The sequence below is a fragment of the Drosophila eugracilis genome, unplaced genomic scaffold (genome assembly GCF_018153835.1).
Source record: "Drosophila eugracilis isolate 14026-0451.02 unplaced genomic scaffold, ASM1815383v1 contig_1985, whole genome shotgun sequence".
NCBI classification, from domain to species: domain Eukaryota; kingdom Metazoa; phylum Arthropoda; class Insecta; order Diptera; family Drosophilidae; genus Drosophila; species Drosophila eugracilis.
Window position 1 is genome coordinate 104,107 of NW_024572849.1, and position 17,626 is coordinate 121,732.

General features: G+C 41.9%; 7 protein-coding genes across 12 annotated transcripts in view; 3 read left to right on the forward strand and 4 right to left on the reverse strand.

The window, feature by feature from the left end:
• Positions 1 to 163: 163 nt before the first annotated feature.
• LOC108104354 (nardilysin) lies at positions 164 to 4,237 on the reverse strand. Its single transcript, XM_017210359.1, has 4 exons — positions 3,874 to 4,237; positions 2,069 to 3,805; positions 1,725 to 2,009; positions 164 to 1,645 (listed from the first exon to the last, which is right to left on the reverse strand). The coding sequence occupies exons 1-4, from the start codon at positions 4,062 to 4,064 to the stop codon at positions 484 to 486; spliced, it is 3,375 nt and encodes a 1,124-aa protein (XP_017065848.1). The 5' UTR covers positions 4,065 to 4,237; the 3' UTR covers positions 164 to 483.
• A 390-nt stretch (positions 4,238 to 4,627) lies between these two features.
• Positions 4,628 to 8,017, forward strand: LOC108104359 (myotubularin-related protein 10-B). 3 transcript variants are annotated; one of them, XM_017210368.2, is made up of 2 exons: positions 4,628 to 4,921; positions 5,109 to 8,017. In XM_017210368.2, exon 2 carries the CDS (start codon positions 5,247 to 5,249, stop codon positions 7,758 to 7,760), a length of 2,514 nt encoding a protein of 837 aa, XP_017065857.1. In that variant the 5' UTR covers positions 4,628 to 4,921; positions 5,109 to 5,246; the 3' UTR covers positions 7,761 to 8,017. The 3 variants fall into 3 exon arrangements, with proteins under 3 accessions (XP_017065857.1, XP_017065858.1, XP_017065859.1); XM_017210369.2 differs by having other exon boundaries at positions 5,113 to 8,017; XM_017210370.2 differs by having other exon boundaries at positions 4,628 to 4,906.
• Positions 8,018 to 8,320: 303 nt separating this feature from the next.
• LOC108104361 lies at positions 8,321 to 9,515 on the forward strand. The gene has a single exon (XM_017210371.1). The coding sequence runs from the start codon at positions 8,745 to 8,747 to the stop codon at positions 9,417 to 9,419; it is 675 nt and encodes a 224-aa protein (XP_017065860.1). The 5' UTR covers positions 8,321 to 8,744; the 3' UTR covers positions 9,420 to 9,515.
• Positions 9,516 to 9,616: 101 nt separating this feature from the next.
• On the reverse strand, positions 9,617 to 10,390 carry LOC108104363 (glutaredoxin-related protein 5, mitochondrial). The gene is made up of 2 exons (XM_017210374.1): positions 9,986 to 10,390; positions 9,617 to 9,921 (listed from the first exon to the last, which is right to left on the reverse strand). The coding sequence occupies exons 1-2, from the start codon at positions 10,287 to 10,289 to the stop codon at positions 9,719 to 9,721; spliced, it is 507 nt and encodes a 168-aa protein (XP_017065863.1). The 5' UTR covers positions 10,290 to 10,390; the 3' UTR covers positions 9,617 to 9,718.
• Positions 10,391 to 10,506: 116 nt separating this feature from the next.
• LOC108104362 (BLOC-1-related complex subunit 8 homolog) lies at positions 10,507 to 11,284 on the reverse strand. Its single transcript, XM_017210372.2, has 2 exons — positions 11,036 to 11,284; positions 10,507 to 10,975 (listed from the first exon to the last, which is right to left on the reverse strand). Exons 1-2 carry the CDS (start codon positions 11,251 to 11,253, stop codon positions 10,642 to 10,644), a joined length of 552 nt encoding a protein of 183 aa, XP_017065861.1. The 5' UTR covers positions 11,254 to 11,284; the 3' UTR covers positions 10,507 to 10,641.
• Positions 11,285 to 11,525: 241 nt separating this feature from the next.
• The window catches only part of LOC108104338 (flotillin-2), a 105,644-nt gene continuing 99,543 nt past the window's right edge, over positions 11,526 to 17,626 (forward strand). For 3 of the 4 annotated variants that reach the window (XM_017210327.2, XM_041817859.1, XM_041817860.1), the window contains exons 1-2: positions 11,582 to 11,668; positions 13,078 to 13,224. In XM_017210327.2, coding sequence (XP_017065816.1) covers positions 13,176 to 13,224 — 49 coding nt within the window. In that variant the 5' untranslated portion in view covers positions 11,582 to 11,668; positions 13,078 to 13,175. Of the gene's footprint in view, positions 11,669 to 13,077; positions 13,225 to 17,626 lie in introns of all 4 variants that reach the window. The other variant, XM_017210326.2, reaches the window with a different exon arrangement.
• On the reverse strand, positions 14,726 to 17,118 carry LOC108104330 (glucose dehydrogenase [FAD, quinone]). Its single transcript, XM_017210317.1, has 2 exons — positions 16,926 to 17,118; positions 14,726 to 16,855 (listed from the first exon to the last, which is right to left on the reverse strand). Exons 1-2 carry the CDS (start codon positions 17,116 to 17,118, stop codon positions 15,132 to 15,134), a joined length of 1,917 nt encoding a protein of 638 aa, XP_017065806.1. The 3' UTR covers positions 14,726 to 15,131.

Genomic DNA, 17,626 nt, shown 5'->3' on the forward strand with positions numbered 1-17,626 from the left:
TGTAACTTTAGTGTTTATATACAAAACGCATTGTTTATTGTACATATAAATAAAACGAAAGATACGAAGTGAGAGAGGAGAATCCCCATACTGGCAAATTCCATCGAAACTTACTTAATCCGTATGAAAGTTTGGGGGGATTTTGAAAGAGATACAAACTTGATTTACTTTGAATTTTGATTTTTATTTATGTATTAAATCAGTACGAAGACTGTGCAATCGAATATCTATGGTGTTTGGAGAACTCCAAAATGCATTTGTCATTAGCACTGCTGTATTTTGTGTGTAAAAATTATTATACTCGTATTAACGGAGGCGCGTCCTTACAACATGAGAGCAAATTGCTGACTTGGTCAGGTTGGTTGGTGTGTAAAAAGAGCTTGCATTCTGTGAAATTAATCTTCTACCTTTGGCTAATTAAACAAAGTGTGTAATGGGAGGTATATGAGAGATAGCTGGTGGGTGGTTTCATGCTTGACAATCTCACGCCTTTCCCAAAGCATCCTCGATGCGTGCAGCGCGTGACAAGTCCTCCTCCGCCTCCGTTTGGTCTTTCCGCTTGGGATAAACTACCAGACTCTTTTTAAACTCATTAATATCCTTTATGGTATTTTGTTGGTCCATTTGGGGTAAAAAGACAACATTTAGCTTGTTTTCCAGAGCCGCAAACAAATCCTCATCGTCCTCTTCTTCATCATCGGATGTACTCTTTTCAGTTTCAGTCTCGTCTTCGTCATCTTCGTTAGCATCTTCACCTTTCTTCAAGTCAGAGCAATTGATGTACGTTCCATGCACAGGCTCTGGCATATCAGGTCGACGATGTCCAATCACCTGTACGGAAAGCTTCCTCATGTTATTGGTATCAATGTCCAAAAGGAAATCAATGATCTCTGATTTCTCAAGCGTGCGTAAAATTTCAATTTGACGACGTCGGCGATCGAATAGATAATCCTCGTTAATTATCTCGTCCCAATTGCGATCCATTTCTGAGCTCAGTGAAATATCTGCCACCAACTTTAGCTTAATCAACGAGTCACGGGTGTGCTCGTACTCATCCCGTTCAAGATTGCGTAGAATTTGCAGCATTTGGACACGGAACGCCTCGATGCGGCCCTCAACATAGTGTGCCGAAGCTTTTGTCTCTTGCGAATTGACCATAATCGAATAACCAGCAATTCCGTAGTTAACTCGTACGGTGGCACCCACATGGTAGCCAAGCTGCTCCTTGGTTCTCAGTTGATCAAACAAAGGTTCGTCCACAAACATCATCAACAGATCAAGAATGCTCTCCACACGAAGTGTATTGGGCCCGATTTGATAGAAGTTTGTGATCACCGTATTGGTATCCTGCTCGTTGAGAGCATGGCAACGAATCACATTGGTTCCCAATGGCAATTGAATAGTTCTATCCTCTACATAACGCTGTTCTTTGATAGCCTGGCAATTGAGGCGACTCAGCACCGAATTCAGTACATTGTGAGCAGACTCCTCGGTATAGTTGCCTTGAATAAGAGACTGGATGTACAATTCCTTCGGAAACTGGCGAGCAAACTCGCGAAGATCCTCCAAGCTAATATCGTTGAGGCACTTGTACTTGTCGATCATAAGCCAACGGATTTGCTCTAGCACACACAAACGAATGTCCCTGAAAAAGAGTGAGTAAGATACATAAGAATATAGTCGTTGACTAGTAGTTGTCAGTAAACAATTCCGCGATGCCTTACCTGTTGAGTGTCCTTGGTTTGATCAACGCGTTGAACAAGTTCTTACGTTGATTTTTCCGGAAGGCAGCCAGCATCTTTTCGTCGAGTGTGTCTGCCACATGGAGCATTCCCTCGGCAATGGCTTCAACGATAAGATGAAGTTTCTCATTATAGCCGCTCACTTTGAGGAGCAAACCCTTTTCGACGGTGTTGAGTGTGTAAGAAAGACCAGCACTAATGGCTGGATAAAGTTCCTCGCACACATGGAACTTTACTAGTTCCTCGTAAAGTGCGCACATGGCATCACTGAATGGAAAAAACAAATCAACAAAATCGAATATACCCGCATCTTTAAATATACTCACTTCTTGGCACTTTGTCGCTGAAGCGGCGAAATAAAGTATATAGACATATGGGCTTCGGGTAACTCAAACTTATCATCCTGGCGGAACCACAACTCGCAAGTGTCCGTCTTAAGAAGCTTCTTCGGGGCAGCGGGTAGTTCAGGCTTTCCAATCGAGTGCCACAACAATGTGAAGTCATCAGTCACAAATTTATTTGGCTCGGGCAAGAACAATTCTGGTAGGGACTTCGATTCGTCCCAAAGCTTGCGCCACTTTTCAGGCATCGGGATGGTGGCATACTCGGTGCCAAACCACTCTTCGGTCTGATCGTAGGCGGAAACGCCCTCGTACTTGTTTCGCGAGGTTACCATCAGGTTGAACTTTGGCTCGTTAAGGTGGCTAATTAGATCATTGAGATGCTCTTCATTGTATTCGTAGTAGAGCTCCTTGCCTGTAAGAATATCCTTGGGTGGGAAATGCTTTGAGTTCAAGACTAGTTCCTGGACATTATCGAAGGCAGGTCGCTGAGCTTGGAACCGGAATCCTGTTTCTTCGATACGCTGTTGCTCCTCGTAAACTTCCTTCATGGATCCACAGTTGCAGAAGAGCTTAACGTAGGCAAAGGTGGCGGCCAGCACTTCGTCCAGATTTTTGAAACCCTCATCCGTGAGATAAATGCATACGTTGAACAGAGAATAAATAGAGTTCATGTCGAAACCGTTCTCTTCGATGCCGGCAATTAGATGCAGAGCCCACAAGCGGCGTCTCAAGTAGGCACATAAGCTGCCACGCCCTTCGTAGCCCAGCAGATATGATAGAAATTGATCGGGCTTACTGCGGTAATATTGACGCACATTAGGTAGCACCCAAGTTAGTTCCAGCTTACACTCGTTCTCTACAGGCTTTACGAAGAAGACCTGCTCATGGAATTCAGGCTTAAAGGCATTCCTATAATTGAACTTGCACAAATCGGGAGCCTTTACATCATTGTGGGGAATTTCCGAAAAATGACGCACCACCAATGATTCCAGCTCATCCATGGGCAAACGAGCCTGCAGACAAACGTACATACGATTGGCGCCATAGTGTTCCTTTCGTATCTCGTGCAGAACCTTATGCAGCTCCGCATCGTCCACGTTATCTTTTAGGGATTTCATATTGCCCCAGGCAAAGGTGCCGTGGGGGAAACCTTTAGTGGCCAAGCTAGCAAGCAGCTGATCCCGCCTCGACTCGTCGTCTTGCAAAATCTGTTGGAATTCCGAATCGACGGCCATGCGTTCGCGCTGCATGGCCTCCTGCATCATCAGCGGAGCCTTCATCAGCGCCGTAAAATAGTCCAAGCTGGAATCCAAATGCTTCTCAGCAACCTCGAAATAAAACAGCGTCTCCTCGCAATCTGTGTTGGCATTGCTAAAGCCACCGCATTTCTTAATGTGCGCATCAAAAATATTCTCCGTTGGGTATTTCTCAGAGCCCATGAATATCATGTGCTCAAGAAAATGCGCCAATCCTTGGTACTTTGAGGGCTCAGCAAAAGATCCGTAGTCGATCATCAAGGCGCAAGCGGCTAGCTTTTCATCGCCCTCCTCACATTCCGATTCACTACTGCCGCAACCATCTGAGGAGCTGGTATCGCTGCTTGTGGTCTCGGAACCACTGCTCGATGACTTCTCTGATGAGGACTCGTACCCATCTACTGGTATTGGAGTGGGATCGGAGACGAGGAGGGCATGCAAGCCATTACCCAAAAGCAGCGTCCTAGAAAGAAAAATAAAAAACCATCAATTAAATCCGGTTTATTTGGGTCAAAATAACATGACACTCACTTGTACAGCTTCTTGTCTGTCTCGGACTTGTCCGGCGTATCCAAATACTTGACCTGATCCGTCATTTTCCACGAGAAACAGTGTGCGATTGTCCGTTCGCCGGCTAATTGATTAATGGGGCTCCGGCGTTTCGTCCGGATTTGGAATTGAAACCGTTTGAGCAACTGTCCGCTGTGTCGCCACCAATTCATACAACACTCAAATAGGAATTAAGCACTGCGATCCGAATTGATGTAGATCGGATCGATAGAAATTCCGAGGGACGATGCGGCGCGTAGGTGGAATGGAACTGCCAATTTGCAATAAAACTCTGTTATTTACGGAGACGTGGTTTGGAGATGGACTAGCCACATGGGTGTCGCCTTATCGATAACGTTAGAGATGGGAGTCTGCGTAAATAATTGAAGTAGTGCGGCTGCAATTTTGATTTTTAAATACAAATATAAAAATTCGTTTACTTATTTAGACTTCCGAACAGAATATACAAGATAATTGTTTAGGAAGCAATAAACAAATCTAACTAGGTTCCGAAGCCCATAGATTTCTATTAGACAAGTGTTTACATTTAAAATACATAAAAACGAAGAGGAAAAACTAGGATAGTTAATGGTTTCAGTTTAAAATAAACAGTTCCAAATAAACATAACAAATATTTAAATATATTTTATATATTAACTAATCTATTAATACTAAAAAAAAAATAACCACAGAAAGGTTCACATTACAAAATACTGTGAACGGCCCCAGTTGGCCACACTGCTCAGTTGCACTGAGTGTCATGCGTGCGTGTGTGTGTGTGCGTGCGTGTTAGTGTGTCGTATGAGTTGTGGCGACCAGTGAACAAATAAAAATAAATAAATAAATGCACATTGCAACGGTCGGTGCGTGTGTGCAGAGCAGATGCCAGATGGTGCAGATGTTGGATGACACCAGCGGATGACCTCAAAATCAAGGATCAACCGAGCAACAGAAATCCAAAATAACAACAAAAACAAGAGCAACGGCGATCGCTCATACACACACGCACACACAGGTAGTAATCCGAACGGTAAGTTCCACTGATAAACTTATCACCACAAAACGATAATTCTAATTTTGTTTTCCCATAATTCTTATTCGCTGGTTAACACTGCAAACACTCTACTTTCCCCCCTTTTTTGTTATATTAATTTCCACTTTATTTTATATTCTTTATTCTTTATGTGTTTGGTTTGTGTGCGTTTTTGTTTGGACAGACAGACACGCACATATAGCAGCATATAACGGTATAGCTAGCGCCCAGACAGGAAGTAGCGAATAATTGAATATTCCATCGACGTACAGCAGCGGTCACGAGGCGGGTTACACTCTGCTCGGTGGTGGACCTCAAAATAATGGCCACGGGCGGAGGCGGTGGATTAGGAGGAGCGGGATCCGCCGGAAATGCTGACCATCACAAACGCAACACCTTCACCAGCTATGTGGCACCGCTTCCCGGAGATTTGCGCGCTACAGCGGATACGAATGAATGGTGCCTGCCCAGCGATTTGAGGGACGTCCATATGGCTAAACCGCGACTGCTGCAGGGCGAGCAAATTGTTGCCTCGGCACCGGCCTACATGTACTCCCCTATCGATCCGATGGATAACAATGGGAGTGGCTCCTCTGTTTCATCCAATCCGGCAGATGGCAATTCGCACAAGGAGGCCACATTTGGCCTACTAAGTGTCACCAATTTCAAACTGGCGTTTGTACCGCTGCACGCCAAGCGTAATCCTGCCAATGCTGTTGCTGCTCCACTGGTCGATCTCTACCAGGAGAACGCCTATGTGGGCCGCAACGAGATCACCCTAAACAACATCGATCATATTTATACCATTGCGGAGCTGGGCCGGGCGGCCAGTGCGCTGCAGGCGGCGCGTGGCATGGCCAATCATGGCATTAGTCGGCGCAAGAAGCTGGAGCCCTTCAAGCAGCAGAACATCAGTGGAAGAATAGCCGCATTGCATATTGTTTGCAAGAACTTTCGATTGTTAAAATTCGCCTTCCAGCAACAGGATTCGAAGATGTTCGGAGCCAGTGATCAGGGTAAGCTGATTGCCTCGGCATTGGTCCGTTTTGCCTATCCCATGCGTCATGATCTGAGCTTCGCCTATGCTCACAGGGAGCCGTACTATTCCACTTTGGGTGCCTCCGGAACTAGTATGTATGCGTCAAAGAACGATTGGGCCAGGGAACTGATACGTTGCGGCGCCACCGAGTGGCAGGTGGTGAGCAGTGCAAGTGTCCAGTTGCTGCAGAATCCCCTCCAAGCGGGCAAGTACACTGTGCCGCCGCACTTCGTCATACCGAAGAGCTGCAGCGTGGATCGATTCTTGGACTTGTCGCGCGCCTTTTGCGATTCACGAGCTGCCTTCTGGGTGTATAGTTATGGTAATAGTGCTGCCCTGGTGAGATTAGCTGAACTGCAACCGGCTGCACAGCAGGATACAAAGTCGGAGAATGTTATGCTGGAGTTGGTGCGCAAGTGTGATGGTGGGCGACAGCTTAAGCTGCTCCAACTGACGGATCGCTTGCCGAGTATTCAAGATGTGTTACGGGCCTACCAGAAACTAAGACGCCTATGCACGCCGGAAACGCCTGAGAAGTTTATGCTGCAGGATGACAAGTACCTGGGATTACTCGAAAAGACCAATTGGTTGTTCTACGTATCGTTGTGCCTACGCTATGCTAGTGAAGCGGCTGCTACCCTTCGCAGCGGTGTGACCTGTGTCCTTCAGGAATCGAATGGCCGTGATTTGTGCTGTGTGATTAGCAGTCTGGCGCAACTTCTGCTTGATCCACACTTCCGTACTACCGATGGCTTCCAGTCGTTAGTGCAAAAGGAGTGGGTGGCCTTGGAGCATCCGTTCCAGCGACGTTTGGGTCATGTTTATCCCTCCCAGCCTGCCGGCGGCAATGCCGAGATGCTGGAAAGCGAACAGAGCCCAGTGTTCCTGCTCTTCCTGGACTGTGTGTGGCAGCTACAGCAGCAGTTCACCGACGAGTTTGAGTTTACACAGACGTACCTAACCACACTGTGGGACTCGTGCTTCATGCCCATTTTCGATACCTTCCAGTTTGACACGCAGGCGCAACGTTTGAAGGCGGTGCGAGATTCGCAGCTCGTTCTACGTCCCGTTTGGGATTGGGGTGAGCAATTCTCGGACAAAGACAAAATGTTCTTTAGCAACCCGCTGTTCCAGCGCCAAAGAGGAGATCTTGGCGCCCAGGCAGCGGCTGCAGCTCATCGTAGATCTCTGGCGGTGGGTAATAAGGGAGCACATGGTAGTGGTACTGGATCCACGCCCTCGAGAAACACCATAAATCCGCAGCTATTCGCGACAGCTTCCTCAGTGCCTCAGGATCGGTTCCTGCAGCCGGCTCACCGGATATTTGATCTGCAAGTATGGGATCAATGTTACTATCGATGGCTGCCCATATTGGATATTCGCGGTGGTGGCCAACCGCAGGTGGATCTCTTCCATCGCCTGCTTCTGAGCAATATAGCAAAGATACAGCGCTGCTTGGAATTCCAGACATTCGATGATTTGCCGGAAGCTTTTTACGAGTCCACCGGTGAATCGAGGCCCAATCAGCAAACGGGCGATAAACCAGAAAAGGAAGATGAGGCTGAGTTCGTGGATGGTGTCGAGCGACGCAGGAAGACAACGACTAAGGCTTCCACGCCCACAAACGGACTAACATCTATGAATGGAAATTTGCAGCTATCGACGCTATCATCGTTTTTCCCCTTCGGAAATCCCATTGCCGGCGATGCACCGCATCAACTATATGATATCCTGAGCAGCAGCAGCGAACTCCTAATGGAGACGTCCTCCTTTCTGGACAAGTCATCCATTGTCTGATCCACACACACTCGTTCCACTTGTTTACTTTCAACGCTGAACTTTCGAAGTATTACAAAAATGAAAACATTTAAAATCCCTTTCACACATATACATGGCATATCGCTTTTAACACTTTTGATTATTGTTAACTAATAAGCAAGTTATGGATAAGTTTTTTTTTATTTCGTTTTACTATTACTAAACTGCAAAGCTGCATAATAATAAATTTAAACAAAATAAAAGCAGAGTAACATTGACTAAATAAATAACAAAAAGTAACGACAAGCAATTAATGTGAAACGAATTCAAAACCACAAATCAACAAGAAAAAAAGAAGCGTAAGGAAAAAACACCAATTAAATCAATATGTATTATATTGTATGTAACTAAATATATATAAAAAATATATCGATATGTATATTTAAATAAATCAAAATTGTAAAATCAACAAGTGAGAGTTTTATATTGCATGGGGTTACTAAAAGTATTTATAAATCACGGATATTGTTTTTGCTATTGAACATTATTCATGCTTAGTTTTTGTGTCCATGCTGAGGGCTTTATGAGATAAGAAATTGAATCATATTTGTCGGTGGATATAGCATTTGACTTTTTGAACATAGATAAGAATGTACCCAAAAAGCTGTCTAGATAAATATTACACAAAAGGCATATATCTGAGTCAGCTAAGGAGAAGGCAGTTTTGGGTCATACAAATACATAAACTATGTCTTTCATTGTTTAAGGAAAAAATAAATCTTAAAGATATCCAACTTTTTGTAGTATTTGTTCCTATCGAAATTATCATAGTAATAATTACACAGAGATAGCACAAGGGTTAACACAGCCTATAGCTTCGATAAATAACTGTTTACTTCCCGATTTTTGTTGAGTTTATTTTGCACTTTGTCAGTTAATTATCGTAATAGATCAAAAGTAGCTTAGAACTATACATATACTGCTTGCACGAATATCGCAATTTAATATTTATTAATTGATATAATGGAGGTTTTACCCGAAAAACGTCTAATTATAATTCAAGACCAGGACCTGCACAATAAAGTCGAAGGTCCTGACTTACAGAATCAAAGACTACCAACTAAAGTTCAGGATTTAAAGTATCTAATAGATGTTCAAGAAGAAAAACTATCACATATTCAGCTGCCAATCAAAATTCAGGATCACCAAATCTTACATAAATTACAAAATCGAAATAATCATGAAGACCATGATCAGGAGAAGATACCGCATGAGATTCCGGTGGTTGAGAAGAGACTCTTCATTGATATTAAATATCAAAAGCATTTAACCGAAGTTCAGGAACAGAAAGAAATTTCCATTGAAGTTAATTCAATAAAAGATGAAAATCATACTATAAATCAGAAGCACGACTATAAAATATGTAAAGTGGAGAATCAACCATCACCTGTGAATCTTAAAGTAACCTCTCAGCCAATTATCCATCGCCCTGGTCGTCTGATTCCGCCCATGCCTTCAGAAGAAACAATGCGCCACTCCATAGCCGACAACCTGATGGAGATTTTGGTAAATATGACCATCCCACAGTACCGACAAAAGTGCTTTGAACTTTTGCAGGTGGGCGATGCTCTGCAGGCACGCAACAGAATCCTAAATATCTTGAAAGGAATCGACGAGAATCGTAGGACACACAGATAAATCACAATCAAAATGATCCTTATTAGGAACTTTTTCTCTTTTGAATCATTACGTATGTATACCTTACTTGATAATTACAAAGCTTTGTCTTGCGAATTACTAGCAATTTATAGCTTATTAAATTACTAACGAATGCCGAATGATAGGATTATACACATCTGCTCAACACGTATCTAAATCAATCTGTACGCATGGCATTATCATTATGAGTTAAACATTTAATAATAAAAACGTTGCTTGGCTAACATTTAGGTTGTAGGGGTTTCTGGGGTTTGATCTTTGGGTGCTCTGTTGGGGCATTACTTGGGCTTCTCATCCGCAGGCTTGGCTTCTTCTTTGGCCTGTTCCGCCTTCAGCAGCTCGGAAACGATGCCTACTTTCTTAAGCTCCTCAATGAGGTCACCGCTTTGGTGCATCTGGAGCAGGATGTCACATCCGCCAACGAATTCACCATCGATGAAAACCTGCGGAATTGTGGGCCAGTCGGTATAGTCCTTAACACCTAAAAAAGAATAAAAAGGTTATTTTACTGAATTTAGATAGGCATAGGAAATCCAAGGACTCACCCTGACGCAGAGCTTCGTTTTGCAGCACATCGTGGGCATCGTATTGGACACCGTGCATTCGCATGATCTGCACAACCGCATTGCTGAAGCCACAACGTGGTGCTTGGGGATTGCCCTTCATGAAGATAACCACCTTGTTGGTGCGCACCAGTTTGTCCAGCGTCGCTTTGTCCACAGCCGCACCGGTTGCCGCATCTGCGGCATAGAAGCGACTTAGGATTGTTGGAGTGGCGGAGGCATTTGCTCCAGCTGAAAAGCTACGAGGGTAGCTTTGACGCAACAGATTCTGGCAAATTCGATTCATCTTCACAGCTGCTGTCTACCCAAGGAAATTGTAATATTAATATTATTATCTAATAAAAACAAGTGCTGCCTGTTCAAGTGTCAGCTGAAATGTATCGATTGTTAGACTGACGATAAGACAAACGGCCAATCGAATATCGAATAGGTGTCAAAAATGTCTTCAACATTTTAGTAAAATTTAAATTTATAATTCTTGGGTATATGAGGTAATTTTAAGATTCATGATTCTAAATACTTTAATTTGTAATACTAAACAATTAAATTACACTTTTTTTTTGTAATAATCACAAACACATACATACATAGAAAGTATTGGTACAAAGCTTAAACTAAAACCTTAAAACCAGAACAAACTAATGGAGTGTCGTATAAGATCTTTGGAGTTCCCCAGGATTACTGGATTGCGTGGCCTGGGCATCAGTACGCGCTGTTCCTGCAGCGGGTCCAATCATATTCTCCATTCGCTGGCTAGTTTCCCGCATAACGCCACCGAAATCTGGTAAGTCCGGCAGGTCCAAGGCGAGATGAGCGGAGAATCGTTTATAAACTGAAGATTTGGTGCTGTCTTTTTTGATTTTCTTTCTGTTTTCCTCGTACTTAAGCTGTTGCTTTAGGAATATTGAAGCCTTAATCATCTCTTGTATATTGTCGAATATGCTTTCCGATTTTTCAATTGTTCGCAGGGCTCTGAGGTTAGGAATTTGCGATTAATTAATTAATTTACATATATATCGTCGAAGCACTTACTGAATTCCGTATTCCATGTCGTAGCAATGTCCCTGGAGATTGTTTTGCAGTTGGAAGACCTCATCGCGTTTCTCGAAAATCGCTGGGGAAACCTTACGAACATGTTCTTGTACTCGAAAAAACGCCAACGACGGATCGTTAGCGAATATATGTATGTTTTCCGATATCTTCTCACTCGTTTTTTTCGTTTTGAAAACCAATTCACCACCTCGAGACATTTTTGTATAATTTTTGCTTGTTTGTCGTTCTTTTGTTTACATCAGACTGCCAAAAATTATCGATAATTAGTATGGTTTTTTGTTTTTGGTATTTTTTGCTTAGCCATGACACACACCATAAATTAAATATCATTCGCCACTAACGAGATGGTAAGCTAAGCCGTAAACCAAAATTTAGATGTCGCGCGAAAATGATTAACATACTCAGCCAAGACACATACGAAGCACCATCGATATCATACGATAACTTAATTTAATGTAATCGTAATCAGGACGCAGTCAAGCATCGAAGTTTTTCCGCCTCTAGCGTGAAGGTGCTCTTCTCGGGATCCATTAAACGGTAAAAATTTTTGGCAGTGAAAACGTTTTAATTAAGAATAAATTAATTGCTCAGACCGGATCAATCAAACACAAAGTATTTTTTGCATATTTTTGTTATTGTGCTGTGAGTGAAGTGATTGGTAGAAACAATTGCCTACAAGGAGAACCCAAAATAAAAACGTGAAACTTAACTGTGGGATGCTGATAAAGTGCTCAACAAGCGCAGCTTTAGTTTATGATTAAAACGTGATACATCAAGCCGGTTGCTGTTTATTACTAATAACTCATCTGTTTTGTGTGAAAAAATATTACTAACAACCATGGTACAGCAACAACAAAGCGGCAATAACAAACTTTGTTTATTCAAAAACTCCAATCAGCCACCCCAATCAGATTTTACGCACACTAAGGGTTAATTTCCAGTGTGTATGCGTGTGTGTGTGTGTCCGGGCTATTTTTGTTGTTTATTAAATTTCTTTTTCTTAAACTCTTATCTTTTTGTTTTTGACTCTGATTAAAGTAAAGATTTTGTTCTGAAAAAGCCGAATCTTTTTTGCCAGTGAAAAATTGATGAGCTCATTGATAAGACGCGCCCCATCTCTCCAAAGCTAACTCTCTCTTGTTCTCTCTTTCATACACACATGCCTGCTTACGTCATGCCGCACCACCCACCTCCCCCCGCAATGTTCTATTTTTTCGCTAATTTATTTCTGTTTAATAGAACTTTGATAAAAAGAAAAAAAAAATTGCGAACAAAAATCCCCCGGGCAGTGCGGCATATATAGACGTGTACGTAAATAATAAAAATCACCAGCAAAGTTTACTATTGTCAAGTGGCTTTTTTTTTTATTGCTTTTCTTAACTCCTCAAGTGTCCATAGCTTAGGCGCCCACATTCCGATTCAATCATTCAAATACTCTACAGGCAATATATATGTAGACATATATATACTAAGCATTATATGAAGAACAAGTTGATTCAATGCTAATTGTTGTTGCTGTTCCCTAGAGACAGATAAAAACAAAAAAAAAGCTCTTAATAAAAACGATATAAAACAACAACAAGAAAAAAAAACAACTTAATTGCCAATACACAAGCAACAAAAATCGAGAACAAAAATAAATAACAACAAGAAAGCGCGCGTGTTTAGATGTCAATCTAAAAATTAAACTTGTAACATACTTTCTGGCGGCAATGGAAGCTTTTGATTCATTTCTGAAAAAGAAAATGTAGAAAAATAATCATTTATATATTAAAATTAAAGCTAAAAATAATAAAAAAATCTAAAAAAATTCTACTATTAAAATCGAATACAAATAATTTTTAAAACAATTTTTTATGAGCTTATTTTATATATAAAATTTGAAAACTGATTTAAAATAATTAAAACTGAACCGGCATATAATAGATTTTTAAATTTGTTGTATATCTCACCGTTTTTTTTCCGTGTGCTAATTATACATCCGTGTGTGTGTTTTTTGTTTGTTTGTTTTTTTGCAACAGAAGTTTCCAGCGGAGCTTACGGCAAAGGAAAATATATATTTATATATATATAAACATAAATAAGGACCAACAAGTAGACGACGAGGAACGACTCAACGATGGGCAACATACACACGACGGGTCCCAATGAGGCGTTAATTGTTTCAGGTGAGTTCAAGTCGTACTTTAGTCAGCCATTAAACCCCCCTGTCAACCATTATAACCCATTGCCATCCACTGGTTAAACCCTTTTCGTTGCCAATACTGTTGCGTCAAACGCCTGTTGACTGATTTTGAAATGCTGCAATTAGGAAACCGCATGTTGACAGGACATTGCGAATTTAGCCAGGGTTGCATTTGTATATATTTACAGTTACTCTGTTTGCCAGTTTGACATTTGACTTGGCTTTGATCTATGATTGTAGAGCATTGAGGATAATAGGTACACTGTTCAAAATTGTATACGAGTATTTATTATAGAAAAGATAAGCAGTTTGAACGATTTCCCTCTGTCTTAGGTCTAAAAATAGGAAGGTTTTCCTTTTTCCATTTGTATAAATTTGCCTGTTAACCTTTTCACTTTTTAAATTTTAACTTATTACTTTGAAAGTCAATTTACTTTAATGTGTAATTACATTCAAAGTGTTTGTTATGAGGCTTATTTTTGGGAATTTTTTTGCAAGCTTAAAAAGTTGTATTACCAGTCTTATAAAATTAATTTGTTTTTTATATATTTTGTATTGAAATTTTACTTAATTTAATGCCTGGTTTTCGATTTATTATTTATTCTGAATTTGCACTTCAAAGTGTTATTAATTATAAAGAAATATATAGTATTTAGATTATAAAAAGTGGAAACCGCAAATCAGAACAATAGGTTGTAAAGTTCCTTTCTGATTTTCTGCTGCTTTTTCTAGATTATTTTTTACAGTTTCTTAACATTTTGATAACCTTTCTTGATTCAAACTAATAGCTTGTATTACTTAAATGAAAATTATTTTAATCAACTAAATAGTATGACTAATTCTAATAATAGCATGTGTCATGCTAAGTTAAGGTGGGGTATACATGCTAGAAAAGATCACTTTGTTTACCCTTTTTTTTCATTATCTAAAAGAAATTTGTCAACTTATTTCAACGAAGATAAAGATCATATTTATTCGATTGTTTTTTTCCTGTGCAATCTTTTGGTATCTATTGTGTAGCCCTGGGGCCGGAAGTCTTTCTCTCCTCCGGCGGCGGCGGCGGCTGCGGCACAGAAAACTCCCTGATGCATATTGAATTTTTCACACAACAACAACAACAACAACGAAAACAAGGAAGCTAAAGCCTAGGACAGTGATAACCACTTGTATGCAACAACCACCCACCATCCCCCAGCATCCCGTTGTGGGCAAAACCAACCCCCTGATGTTTTGTGTTTTATGTTTTTATGTTGCCATTTTTGCCCCCCCCCTTCCTCTCTCTCTAGACTCCTTCGCCTCGTTTTGCCTTCTGTGCCTAGCCAAAACTTTTCAACCCCCATTTGCGGGCATGGGTTAATGCACTCTGTCCAACCCCTAGGGGTAAGACCAAAACCCCCTTCCTGAAAAACGCACACTCAACCGAAAAACCCCAACAAGTCGGCAACACCCCCCCCAAAAAAAAAGTACACAGAAAACCCAAATGCAACTCGTTAAGGTAATTCGATTTAATTAACTTGCCAAGTCAAACAATAACGGGGGACTAATAGAAGAGTTTGCTCTTCACTTTTTTCGCCTTTTTGGCAAACGATATAATGAAATAATACATTTAGCCAAGTATCGATAATCCTTTAATGGGAATTCTGTTTGTTTATTAGATGCCAAGGGAGGCATAATTGTTGGGGGCACGCATATTACACGTAATGGATTTTGAGCACGAAGGTTGTTATGGATATTCAAAAATATTTCACGAACTTATAACTAAAAACTTAACCACTGAGTTATATTGACTACCTATACTCCTATGAAAAGGATATCCCAAAAATCTGAATTCCATAATGGTTTCTTTATGGCTTTTACCTAAACTTTCCATATCTATAAAAAAAATAATACTTAACTCCATTCCGATCGTATCATGTCCGCTGCCTTTTCTCCAATCATAAATGCCGCTGCATTTGTGTGGGCGGTGGGTGGCACTGGGATCACACTGGTGTCCACCACCCGAAGTCTTCTCATGCCATGAACCTTAAGCTGATGATTGACCACAGTTGTGGGATCAGTTTCGGGTCCCATCCGACAGGTGGCCACTTGGTGGTGCAGTGTATAGGAAAGCGTTCGTATAGAACACCTCCAATAATCATCCGAGGCAAACTTGAAACTCTCACATCCTGGCACTGTTCTTTTGAGTAATCTTGCCCCAATCCTTTGCATCGCTGGCATCTGTATGATCCTCAGACTGGCTTTGATACCATCCAGTAGGAATTCTACATCCTCCTCGGCTATAAAGTATTTGGGATCGATCATGGGCCAGCTTAAGGGATTGCGATCCCTCAACCAAAGGCGACCTATAGACTTTGGATGGAATTGCATTACCAGCAGGGTAAAGTGATCCTGCTCGGCATCTGCCAGTTCCCTGTACATCCGGTCGTATATTTCATCCTTGAAATTCGCTCCCAACTTCAGTCCTGTGCCTTCATCACTGGCCAAACTGCCAGTGACCATTATTAACTCGATATCTGGCCAATCCTGTGGTAGTTTTGATCGCTGAGTTTTGAGGAAAGCCAAGGCCTCAACTCCACCAATGGAACTCAGTTTAGTGGCCGGATTTCCGGCTAGGAGGTAGGATAAAACCTCAGCGGCTGTGACTCTAGATGTGAAGGTCGTTTGACCCGTTGTGTTGGTCACAAAAGTGGGTCCAAAGTGGCACATGTGATCGTACATCTTCTTGCCCACTGGCAGGGCTTTGATAAGGGGAATTCCAATGGCTTTAAGGTTATCTTCTGGTCCAATCCCCGAGAGCATTAGTAGTTGAGGGGAATTGAAGGTTCCCGCTGATATTATAACCTCCCTGCGAGCCTTGAAAGTATAGGCCTTGTTTTTATAGTGAAACTCCACGCCGTATGCGGTTTTAGTGCCCTCATCGATCAGTATCCGAGTCACTCGGGAAAAGGTGAAAATCTGTAGATTTGGGCGGAAATCCCTCACTGGCTTTATATACGCTGAATAGGCAGAGTGCCTTCTGCCATTAAGTGTAGTCGCTTGGACATAGGAAACTCCAAACTGTGACTCTCCATTGTAATCCGTACGAGGTAGTCCTGATTCCACTGAGGCTTCCACAAAGGCATCTACTAATTTCGATCGAAAACGCACATATTCCACACTCAGTGGGCCACTGTGATTATGATAGGGGGAGTTCTCCAATCCCTGAAGTTGGGCATTTTCACTCCTTAGGAAATAGGGTAATACCTCCTCATAACTCCAACCGGGATTTCCAGCTGCTGCCCAGCCATCAAAATCCCTTCGATTACCACGATTGTAGATCATATAGTTGATGGAACTGGTGCCACCCAGAACTTTGCCACGCGGCAGAGCACACTCGTTATTGTTCATTCCGTGGCATGACAACTTCTGGGGCACCGATTTGTATCCCCAATTCGATGCTGTCTGCTGGAGATAACCAGCTACCACTGGCGTCAGATGGGCTATGTTCTCCACACCTCCAGCTTCGATGAGGGCCACACTCCATTGTGGATTCTCCGAAAGGCGGGCGGCCAATGAGCTACCAGCTGCTCCAGCTCCGACTACAATAAAGTCATAGTTCGAGAGATCTTGGGGTACTACAAAGAAAATAGGAAAAATAATAGTAAATAGAGATTTTCGTCAACCTTGTACTTGAAAAAGACTTACCATTGGGTCGCGTTGCCTGTTCTAGGAGGTTAACCAATCCCACCTGGTTAAGCTGATCCAGCAGCAATCTGTTGACATCCCCATGGGATTCGCCAGGGAAAAGGAGCAACAAAGACACAAGGAGCAGAAGGAGCTGTGAGTGTGAGTTCTGTGTGGATTGCATTGGGCTAATGGTGGGCAAATGAGCTGCCATCGTTTGGGGGGAGTTGCTTTTAAGCCATGGCTGGCTCCTGGACTGGATTGGACTGACAATGAGTGACTCAGGTGCCATAATGCCGCCGCATCGCGTTCCAAACACGTCATTGGGTTGGCTACCTTTATTGTTGTTGTTGTTGTTATATTGTCTCTCTGTGGCTGTTAATCCAGCGCCACCGCCGCCAAATTGATGCCCCACCCACCCCGTTAGCCTTATTAAACCACATACCCTGGCATTTGGCCAAAAGGGAGTTTTGGGTGTGGAGTGTGATGGTGATGGGTGTTTTTGGTTGGGATTTAATGTGAGAACAGAAAGATGGGTTAATGATGGTTGATTTTTGTTAGGGAAGTGATAGAAAAAGATGATTAAAAATCTTAAAAAATGATTAGGTATTATAGAAATGAGAAATTTTGTTAAATAAAATATAAAAAATTAAATAATGACTTAAAATTTCGTGATAAAACAGATTTAAATATTACAAAATGTTTTTAAAAACAAAATTAGA